The 11,627-nt window shown below is 44.0% G+C and overlaps 1 protein-coding gene across 1 annotated transcript in view; it reads right to left on the bottom strand.

Annotated features, from left to right (window-relative positions):
- Nucleotides 1-6,584: 6,584 nt before the first annotated feature.
- EIF3H (eukaryotic translation initiation factor 3 subunit H) overlaps nt 6,585-11,627 on the bottom strand; it is a 73,973-nt gene continuing 68,930 nt past the window's right edge. The window contains exons 7-8 of the mRNA XM_053395409.1: nt 9,886-10,018; nt 6,585-6,875 (exon numbers count right to left, since the gene is read on the bottom strand). Of these exons, the coding sequence (XP_053251384.1) occupies nt 6,778-6,875; nt 9,886-10,018 (231 nt within the window). The 3' untranslated portion in view covers nt 6,585-6,777. The remainder of the gene's footprint in view (nt 6,876-9,885; nt 10,019-11,627) is intronic.

Genomic DNA, 11,627 nt, shown 5'->3' with positions numbered 1-11,627 from the left:
CTGCTTCTGGTGCAACGGAACTCCGAAACCAGCGCACGAAATCTCCGTTTACCTTCCCACCGGAGCAGTACCTATTTATCTACTTGCACTTTTTGGCATGCTTTCGAACTGCTAGGTTGGCAGGAGCTGGGACTGAGCAACGGGAGCTCATCATGCTGAGAATATCTCCTGCATTTTTCCTTCGCTAGCAATGAATGAGAAAAGGAATTGCCTCTTAAAATTAGCAAAGAGGAGATAAAATATTGGTGAGAATCTCATGGATAGAGTGTAGGCTATCTGACATGTGAGGTGGCCAAGAGGCGTTTGTGAGTCTCTTTTCCTTCATTCTGCAAATCATCTCAAAACGGTCTCCACTCTCCAGACTTGCCCTGGGAGTGCAGGCGTCTGGGTTTTTCTTTCTTTCCAGATCAGGCAATGGAGGTAGTCAGGCAGGCTATTTTACAACGATAAAGTAGCTTCAGAATCCAGTTCCCATTAAAGGACCGCCAGAGAGTCCTGAGAATGAGAGAGAAGAATGGACGCCTCTTTGCAAAGGAAGAAATTGGAGGACAGAACTTGATGCATCACTAACTTAGGCCTATGCCACTTCCATGGCCCTCCCACTTTTCTTGTGTCTCCCCCGCCAAAAATAAAATAAAATCATTGACTAATAATGCATACAATAGCACTTAAGATTAATATATGTAGGTTTATAATATGTTGAAGGCAACATACTGTTGTACATCATCCTTGTAATTCCAAAACATTAGGAACAGGTTTGTGTCTCTGTTTGTGATAGGGAAAGTCTATTTTTTGCCTTTGTAAAGCACTAAGGCTCTTTTTAAAGGTGCTTAATATATAATCTCCCATAAACAGAGAGGTAGATTTAGACATTCATTAGTTTCTTGTCTGGATCACTATTTTTATATTTGGCCCATTGTTTTCAGCACTTTAGGCAACACCTAAAGGCATTCCACTGCTTTCCCCTTTTTTATTTTAAAACAGGGATGGGGGACCAGCGGCCTCCAGGTGTTCGTGGACTCTAGCTCCCATCAGCCTCAGTTAGCACAGCCCACAGTCAGGGATGATGGGAGATGGAGTCCAACAACTTATGGACTACAGGTTCCCATCCTTGTTTTAAAACAAATGCAAAAGGTGGAGAACGTAACAGATGAAAATTCTCATTCGACTGTGAAATTAGAATCTCTAAATACATATATATTTAAACATTTAAAGCACCCATGGCTTCCTATTTCATAAGAATTATATTTCTAATATTGCTGAAAGCAGTGGATTTTTGTACAGCGGAGACCTCGTTTTTCTCCTTAGTCATCTCTCTATCCAAAGAGTTACAATTCTTCAGAGATCATAATGTAATATCTAAATTTATATTAATGTTTTATCACTGTCTGTCCTCTTGCAGCCGCGACATTTTCTTTGCCAGGGTGGCTGCTGTGCAGGGATGAAGGTAGAAAAGGTAGGAAAGTTTTAACTCGGAAAGTTATGACATTTTAAGTAGGTAATAGAAGGGTCTTGCCAGGTAGAGTGCCTCTGCTACACTTGCCTCCTGCCAGGTGGGGCACTGTTACTTATAGAGAGGGGTGCAAATGGATTAGCAGAGCCAGTCGGACATCCCCATTGCCTCACGTCTCCCCTTCTTAGTAAATAACAATGACCCACTTTCTGGGAAGTTGCTGTAGCAGCTCTGTTCCACCTGCCCAGCCGCTTCTGGCATGAAACACACTAGTTAGTCCAGCTTTCTCATGTAACATTTGGAATAGAAGGCTCTCCAGCAAGTGACTCTGACCACATTGGAGCCATACCTTTAAAGCTGTGATACCACTTTAAACAGTCAAGGAGCGCACACACCCGGAGAATTCTGGGAGCTGTAGTTTGTTAAGCGATTGCTAGTCCCATCACAGAGCAGAACACTGACCATGCTAATGAGAGCTGGGAGTACAACAACATCTGGAGGGCCACAGGTTAGCGCCCCCTGGTGGAGGTTCAAGCTATGATTCCTCCTTGGAAAGAACAGTGGTGTCAGCTCTCCTGTTGAAACCCTAGCTCGGCCTTTGCAAAGTTGTTTTGCAAAGCTCCAGGTGTTTGGGGCTACGACTTTCATCAGACTCCAGCCAACACAGGAAATTTGAGGGGCATCCAAAACAACTTGGGGCATGAGATCGAACAAGGCTGTGCCACAAGATCTTCCATCATAAACGTTAACACCAAGAGGAAAGCAAACGATCCCCATAAGATCTTTCCGTCCAGCAACTGCTGGGGGCATTCAGCTGAGCTGGACATTTGAGCCTTTTGAGGTTCAGCTACTTCCAAGTCCTGAGGGATAAATTCTCATCTCTCTCCCTGCGTGTGGGGCTTTAATTGTGCACGTCCTATTAGTGCTAATGGGACTTGTGCACCTAAAGTCCTCTGTGTGAAATGAGTCCAATAAATCCAAGGTTACAACCTCATTAAAGGCAGAGTTGCTTATTTCATGTGTAATGGGCCTTCAGCCTCCATGATCTGGCAATTCGTGACTTTTACGCGTCTCCTTTGAGAGAATTCTTCAAGGTTCCTTGCTAATAAATATTTTTGACCATTCTTCCTAGAGTGACCGACCCCCTCGTGACTCTAGCCTGGCTTCACAATGCTTGCTCCAGCTAATGAAACAAGCTGCTATCAGGTCAGCCAGAAATGTGTAGGAGCATTCCTGAGGGAGAGCTGGGCTTCACCAGCTTCTAATTTCCCATTTGAAATGGCTGGCAAGTCAGCCACCCACCTCCTCTACTTTTCTGTGGTGCTATTAGCTTTTGAAAATCCAGCAGCATTCAGCATTTTGTTGTTGACTGCACATGCCTTGAGGGAAAACTTTCTTTCCGCACCCAGAGATCTAGAGTTAAGAAGGAAAGGTGTCTCTCTGCAGATGGAAAAGCAGTAGTAACCTTGGCTTTAAAAAAAAAATAGCCCAAGAAGAGAAATTGTTTTTTAAAAAATGTGACAGCTAGATTGGTGACTGGGAGTGGCCACCAGGACCGTATAACACCAGTCCTGAAAGACCTACATTGGCTCCCAGTACGTTTCTGAGCACAATTCAAAGTGTTGGTGCTGACCTTGAAAGCCCCAAAGGCCTCGGCCCAGTATACCTGAAGGAGCATCTCCACCCCCATCGTTCAGCCCAGACACTGAGGTCCAGCTCTGAGGGCCTTTGGTGGTTCCCTCACTGCAAGAAGTGAAGTTAACAGGGAACCAGGCAGAGGGCCTTGTTGGCAGTGGTGCCCACCCAACTGAATGACCTTCCATAGACATTTGAAGGCAGCCCTGTATCAGGAAGTTTTTAATGCCTGGTGCTCTGTTGTGTTTCTTTATATTATGTTGGAAGCCACCTAGAGTGTCTGGGGCAACCCAGTCAGATGGGTGGGGTATAAGAAATAAATTATTATTATTATTATTATTATTATTATTATTATTATTATTATTATTACTGCTACTACTACTACCACCACCAAATCGTTGATGTCTGGAGAGGCTTTATTGCAACCAAATCAGGACCAAAACCCAGAACATTTGTAGTGTGAAAAGTTACAGGACTTCAGCTTGCAGGATATGCATTGATTGGAAGAGAAGCGGTATGACCACCCCAAAAAGGCGGGATCACATATGACGACCCTGACAGCACCATGAATGAGCAAGAAAAATGGCATCTGCAGGGTTCCTAGGAGTCTGCGTTTACATCCAGCTATCCAAACAGTTGCTGCAGGGAGACTTGAGAATGTGCAGGAAATAGTGAAATACAATCAAAGATGGAAGACAGTTCCATCATTTAATTGCATTCCACTCCTGTACTTTCCATTAGGAGTTATGGTTCTTCGACGAGGGTGGGGTTTTCTTCGCTAACTGCCTGGGTTACTAGCACTCAAGGTAAGGGGAAGAGCTGGGTGTTAACATGCTTTGGTATAAGATTATTAACAATGAAGTAAATTCTTCAGTGCTGGCCAAAGTAGTTACAAGAGGGCTTTAAATGTGGAAAAAATGACCAAATTTCTTCTTTACAGCAGTATTAAAGACACATCAGTGTGTCAAGTAAAACAAACAAGGATTAAACATACACTTGTCTATTAAAAAGAAAGTGAAAAGGCCCACCGTTCGCGTTTCACAACCTAGGAAGCAAATTCTTGCCACAAGAATTTAGATTTTGACTTGTTTCCCTTCAAGTGGGCTCCTTTTCCCAGGTCCCTTAGTTTGCAAATCCATTCACATGATGCATTAGGCTTTCAAATGAACGTTTCCCCCATTAATATAAGTAATACCCTGTGAACATTACACCAAAGTACCCAGTATTTCCAGGAGTCGATGGATGGGATTTCATCTTCAGAGCATCAATAAAGCTGACAAGAATGAATTTAAGTTCTCTCGTGCTGCAAAGTGAACTAGGACTTTGAGGGGGTTGGGGGGGTTGTTTTTTAAGACTCTCCTGGGTTGGTGTGTCTGGGACTATCACACCAAGCCAATGGCATGGGCCAGGCCATCCAGTGGTCCTGCTATGCTGGAGGCATTGTGTATTTTGGATACAGTGATCTCCCAGAAGTGGAGTCATTAGCAAAACAATACTGGCTTTGAACAAATGATTGCAGCATCTTGGAAAACTCTGCTGCCACCCAGCCGTTGCATGGCTGCATACAGACCAACTAGCTCCTGATTCAGCGCAGCTGCAGGAGCAAACAGGTGCAACACACACACACACGATCCGGCCTTTGCAATCTCCCATGGTCCGAGCCTACAGACCCAACCTTATAGATCAGGAAGTGGAAGGTGCTTCTTATATAACTGTAGCCTCATAGCCACGGTCTTTGGTGTGCAAGAGGTATTTGGTTCAAATGTCAATGTGGCGTCCTACACTATTTTCAGAAACCCTGAAGACTACCCCCTCTTGTCTACGAAGCCTTGGTTTTCTATTATAAAAAGCTTTAATTCCTTGCCAAATATATATAAGAATTTCGCTCAAGGTTCCTGGACGTGATTTCTGTAGAATGGCGGCACTCAAGAGTGGGGCACTGTGCAGAGTAACAGGATATTTAATCAGATTCAACAGTTTAGATAAGCAAGGCTGTAGAAACAGTCCACTCTGAACTTTGAAATACCACGGCCCGCTCTGACACTTTGCCAAGCGCCTGAGGTTTGCAAACAATTTGCATATACATTTACATAATGCGAACAATCTCTATAAAGTTAAAGGCTTGGGAGTTGCTGAGGGCGGAGGCGGGGTGGGGGGGGGACGACACAAAAAGTTTCCATTCTGACAACTGGATTTAACACTCTCACAGCTTTATCTCTCTCAAACCACTCCCTGCCTCCCTTTATTCCATGCGCTTGTCCCCTTTCAGAGTTAATTTGAATTAATCCCCTTTTGACATTTTTGGCTGAGAGCAAAAGCACCCTTAATTTCCCCAATGCAAAATAAAGATATCCCCATCCAAAATAACCCGATAATGAATTAACACTGAAACACACCGAGTAATTCTACTTCTCGCCAATTATCCCCCTCTCCTTTTGAATACACAGGCTTTGGGGGGGGGGAGAATCACTGAATATAGCCTTTGCAATCTTGCTATTTTCTTCCTCTTTTTTTGCCTTAACCACTGGGAAGAAAGGTGTTTGCTTAAGTGAGAATTCTCCATTGTTAAAAGCCACTTATGACATTTAGTCTATTCACATTTTAAAAACATGGTCATGGCAACAGCTAGGAAACAGCCAAAGGTGTGAGTCACTGTATCTACCAGAAGCGCCTGTTGTGAGTCCCACATTTTGGACCATATGATCTGCTATCCCATGATTTTTGCAAACAGTAAATGTAGCTGGGCAGTGCCGCAGGGCAAGACGACAAATTTAGATTGGGGCTGTGTCATTAGCATTTTGTTCCAGCACCATTTTCCTGACTACTATTCGTCCCACGGAAGAAAACTTTCAGATAACAAACTGATACCTGTATATTTCTTTTCACAGGGGCAAAGAGAAACCTTCCCTCCCTCAATGCTGTGGTCCTAATCTGAACTGGGGTTCTCACTCGTGGCTGCAGGCAGTGCTTTTTTTCTTAAAAAAATGTTTAGGGGTACTCTCATTTTGACTCAAGAAAACCACCATGTTGTAGTTCAAATCGGGGAAAATAAATACAGTAAATGGACAAAAGTACAAAGATTCACAAAATGTTTAAGGGGTTTGCGTACCCCCAGGAAAAAAAGCACTGGCTGCAGGTACTATTTTTTAAATATTTTTTTAAAACCTCACAGGAGATCCAGTTCACAGTTCTCTCCCAGCATTACATCCAAGCTGGCCCCTGAACTTTGGGTTTCAGTCTAGCAGTTTTCTTAACTTTTTTTTTTTTAATGCAAAATGGGAAATCCAGTTCAAAGTAGCCTCGGCTAACTCTGTTGAGAAAGGGCATTTCTTCTGTCCAGTCACCTTTGTCATTGCGCAGAGGAAGGATTTTTCCCCCTACTGCAACGGCAAGTTTAAGTGATCGGTTAGATCAAACACTCACGTGCGAGTTACAATACGTGGCATGTAAAAAATCCTGGAGATAGCCGCCCAACAGTCAATAAGAGCACATGCTAAAAAGTTTAAAACTGGTCGTTTATTTATTTATTTATTTTAGAAGAGGGATAACTCTACTCAAAACACATGAGGGAGTCTAGTTCTTGGTTCATTTTGCAACGAACAATGGAAAATGTCTTAAGCAAAAATGAGCTGAGATTCAGAACATCTCCTCCCTTGGGCAAGAGACCGTTAAACACTTCATCTTCCTCCCTAGTTGTTGTGCTCTTGAAGTGCCTGAGCCATGAAGAGTTTGCCCAGGTTCTGCGCAGTGAACTCCTTGATGTTCTGGCTGTAAGTATTAATTTGACCTGCAAATGAACAAAAAGTGGGAAGTGGGGAAGAGAAAGAGAGAGCGAGAGAAAGAAAAAAATTTAAAACTGTGAATTCATGGCCCTAGAGAATGTCCTAATATTCCATCCCATCCCACAAACATTCTCTCGCACTTTATAGCATGACCAGGAAACAGAACTCGAGAAACACATTTGCAGACAGGAGCTAATATATGTCAAAGACCTGTCAAGTTGGATGGGAGGCAGAAGTTAAGAGACTGGGAGAGCCCCCAAATTTTCTCCATACTCTTCCAAATATTTGGCCTCCCCATCTCCACAAACATTTTGCCACACACCAAGAAACAGAATGCCAGCATATAGACAGGAGCACCACTGAGTTTTAGAGGGTGAAATAAAAAGGGGTTGCCATGAGGTAACCCAGGGATCAGCAACCTTTTTCAGCTGTGGGCTGGTCCACTGTCCCTCAGACCATGTGGTGGGCCGGACTATATTTTTTTTTGGGGGGGGTGAATGAATTCCTATGCCCACAAATACCCCAGAGATGCATTTTAAATAAAAGGACACATTCTACTCATGTAAAAACATGCTGACTGTCCGCGGGCCAGATTGAGAAGGCGATTGGGCCGCATCCGGCCCCCGGGCCTTAGGTTGCCTGCCCCTGAGGTAACTTGTCCCTTGGGCTGAAAAGGGGCCCCTGGTGTGGCTGGTTGTGTGACATGCGATGCTTTCTGCTGGCCTATGTGGCTCACATTTGTTTGGTTAATTGCTCAACATGAACTGGAGGTTTGCTGTTAAAAATGCAAGGTTTTGTTTGTTAGAATCCTATCGAGGCAGCAATACTGTATGTAACATGCTCCCAGGACTATGCAGGATCCCACATTATTTGATACGCTACAGGGATTTCTGGGAAGGCTATGAAGAGAAAAATGTCTCTCTTCAACTGTGGGCCTGGAAACTATGCTTGCCTCATCCACCTGACATTTTGTGGGTCATGTTTTTGTTAGTTCCCTCACATTATTAGTAATGTCTCGAGCCAGCAGGCTGTGAAGGCTTTGTCTCAAGTGCTGTACAAATCAAAAAAAGTGTCTCCACCACCCCATTTTATTATTATTTTTTGTACGCACTCTGCCTCTACAGTTCATTTCTCTAGCTAGTCAGGAAGAGCAAAAGAGAGAGAAAGAGAGAAAGACAAAGCCGGATCATCAAAATTAGAATTGCTTAGCAGACTAACACACTTCCAATTTAATGCTCTACTTTTAAAGGTTTCTAAATGCTTCAGAAGCAAAACCACCCAAGTCTCAGCTTTGATCCCCAACTTAATTCCGCGTGCATTAAAATAATGAACGTTTTCAGGTCTTTTCCTGACTCTGCTAAAAAGAAAAGCATTTTGGCTGAAGGCTGTTAGAGCGTCAATTGGCTGCTGCTTGCTTAACTCTAGGAGATGGTCGAGGTACAACCCACCAGAAAACAGACATAAACCGAAGCGTAATTTTTTAAAAGTAAGAGCTGGGGTGTGCTTTATCTTTAACAAGCACTGGGTTGCTGGGAGAATTCATTACCAGAATTTAAACCATACCCATTTGCAAACAACAACAAAAAGGGGGGGTTGCGCTACATGGTTGCACTATAAAATTGTTCACTGTGTGCTATTTGTGAAAAAAAGGGGAGCTCAGCATTTTTTGTGTGCATTAAATTTTACTCCAAATTTTCTTATCAATGTGCCATCATCAGCCCTTGCTCTTGAACCAACCTGGGATAGGGGATAGAACTGAAAACATAGCATCATAGAAAGGTAGAATTGGAAGGAATTGCGAAAGTCCAACCCCTTGCAATGCAGAAAACATTTGCCCAATGTGGGACTCAAACCCACAACCCTGAGATTTAAGAGTCTCATGCTCTATTGACCAAACTACCAAGGTGGATAAAAATCTGGGTGCTTGGTGGGTAGCTTTCAATTAATAGAAAACGGTCCATGTTTCTGCAGCACGAAAAATGGTTCTCTCGCCTTGCCTGTTCACCCCCTGTCCATTTCACAGTGTACCGTCCACCCTTCTGCCTTGAGCTGGGATTTGTCTGCCTCTTTTTTCCAAAGGCGAAATATCAAAGAGAGAAAAACCATGCACTACCTGTTGCATCTCACTTCGGCCACCTTGGATGAACAGGGGAAAATGTGAAGATGCTTTTAATCCCAAACACTACAGACTCAGCTAAACGAGGGAGGGCAGCCCAAGAAACTACTATTAAAACAACTTTGCACCCTTCTGGAAAGAAGGTCGGTATGGGGGGGGACGGGGGGACTAGATCTGAAAATCTCACTGGGATCACCAGCCTGATGTTAAAGCTCAGTTGTCTAGTTCCAGGACATGGTATGAAGACACAGGATAAATCCACCTTGCTAGATGGGGAGCATGATGTCTGGAGTTCCATGAAAGAAAGGAAGGATATAATGAAACGGAAAGACAAAGACACACACACACACACACACACACACACGTTATTATGGTTCCCATTTGGATATAAAATCAGGACCCATTGCCCAATGCTGCATCTAGGTAAAGGTAAAGGTACCCCTGCCCGTACGGGCCAGTCTTGACAGACTCTAGGGTTGTGCGCCCATCTCACTCAAGAGGCCGGGGGCCAGCGCTGTCCACAGACACTTCCGGGTCACGTGGCCAGCGTGACATCGCTGCTCTGGCGAGCCAGAGCCGCACACGGAAACGCCGTTTACCTTCCCGCTAGTAAGCGGTCCCTATTTATCTACTTGCACCTGGGGGTGCTTTCGAACTGCTAGGTTGGCAGGCGCTGGGACCGAACAACGGGAGCGCACCCTGCCGCGGGGATTCAAACCGCCGACCTTTCGATCGGCAAGCCCTAGGCGCTGAGGCTTTTACCCACAGCACCACCCGCGTCCCTCTTCGCATCTATTTCGCAGCATTTTGTTGATTCTCATGAAAGCATTACTCAAAGAAGCGTAGTAACGCGGGGCCGTTGAAAGGTCACAAAGAAAGAAGAAGGCTGCAAGTGTTACCTGCAATCAACAGTGAGTCCATCCTGGGAGGTGGCTGTGGTGGCTTGAACAATTTGTTCATGTCCTCCTCCGGAAGGGGGGGCTCTCCCCTACTTTGACGCTGCAAGTTCTCTTGCTGACGTCTCTGCTGGTACTGGAAAAGAGGGAACATGGTGGTAAGACTCTCTCCTCCAAAGGATTTCTCTGAAGAATGCAGAGGAGCTGCCTTTCCATGTATTGAGCTTACTTCACGCAGCTTAAGCCGGCTTCAAAACATTCCATTTTGCTGGCACAAAAAAGCTGTTAATTGTTGTTGAGCTTTAAAATGAAGTGGTTCCCATCTTGTTCCCTCCCCCCCCCCCAGGCTAAGAAACATGGCAGTTTCAACCCCCCTTTCACTGGGTGATCCATCTACCCCACCTAAATCAGCAATGTGGTCTACAAAAGAAATTGGATTGGGTTTGCGGGGTGGGGTGGGGGGAGAGGCCATTGCCGAAATTTGCATCACTGGAGATGCTGCTGGACTGGGGGCCTAATCATCATTTGGCCTGGCCCCAGAAGCTTCTGAAGCAAAACAGGCTTCACTGTGTATGCTACAAAAAAGACTACAGTGGTATCTTGGTTTATGAACAACTTGGATGAAGAACGCTGCAAACCCGGAAGTAGGTGTTTTGGTTTGTGAACTCTGCCTTGGAAGCAGAACATGTTCCGCTTCCTGTTGAGTGTGTTCCATTTGTAAATTGAGTCCCCTGCTGCTATGGGAAAGCACACCTTGGTTTAAGAACGCTTTGGTTTAAGAACTGACTTCTGGACCGGATTAAGTTCATAAACCAAGGTACCACTGTACTGAGACTCAGAAGCCACCCAAACTTGTGCCCAACTCTCTGGATTCCGAGAAGTTCAAAAGAAGAACGCAGCATGGGTCCAAGAAGTAGACATTTATGCGAAAATCTTAAGTCCAGCCATTTTTTTTCTGAACTGGGTTTTCTACTGCCAATTTTGCAAGTCGGTAACTTTTACCATGGGATCAAGAGGAGGAACATTACGATTAGCAGAGAAGGGGGTGGATATTGGGTGGGAATAGAGCCAAGAAGTCACACGTAAAACTCTGCAAAATCCTTTGCATGTAACAACTCAATAAGGTTGGAGGAAGGAGGGGAAAGTGGTACAGTTTGCCGTCTGTTTGAGAAAGACTGAACAACTGTTCTGGCTTTAGTTATGTAAAGCATGAATCTAGTAGCACTTCCAGAACAGCATTTTCAATACACCTTAACCTACTTATTTAGATGCAAAAATGGAGCAACTGGCAGCAAGGGAGACAAGGCAGTTAGCAAAACATTTATTCTCAATCGTCTCTAATCTTTAAAGGAACAATGGTGTATTATTATGAGTTACCTAGGAGAGCAAAAGGTACAAAAACCTCTGGTTTGTGAAGCATTCATAATTTGCTGCTTAAATAGCATTTGTAGTTATTTATATTTTAGAGCCAGACACTAGTACGAAAAAAGTTTTGGAGATAATACAAGTTTTTGGTCGAGTGGCTGGTTTTAAGTTAAATAAACAAAAAACAAAGGTACTGGGAAAGAACTTAACAGTGGAGGAAAGAGAGAAGTTTCAGAGTGAAACTGGATTAATGGTAGCAAATAAGGTGAAATATCTAGGGGTCAATTTAACAACTAAGAATGTGAACCTATTTAAAGATAACTATGAGAAATGTTGGATAGAAATTAAGAAAGATTTAGAAATATGGTCAAATTTGAAAC

This window comes from Podarcis raffonei, chromosome 7, assembly GCF_027172205.1.
Source record: "Podarcis raffonei isolate rPodRaf1 chromosome 7, rPodRaf1.pri, whole genome shotgun sequence".
In the NCBI taxonomy this organism is placed as follows: domain Eukaryota; kingdom Metazoa; phylum Chordata; class Lepidosauria; order Squamata; family Lacertidae; genus Podarcis; species Podarcis raffonei.
Note: the sequence above shows the minus strand (reverse complement) of the source record. Positions and strands in the feature narration are given on the sequence as shown.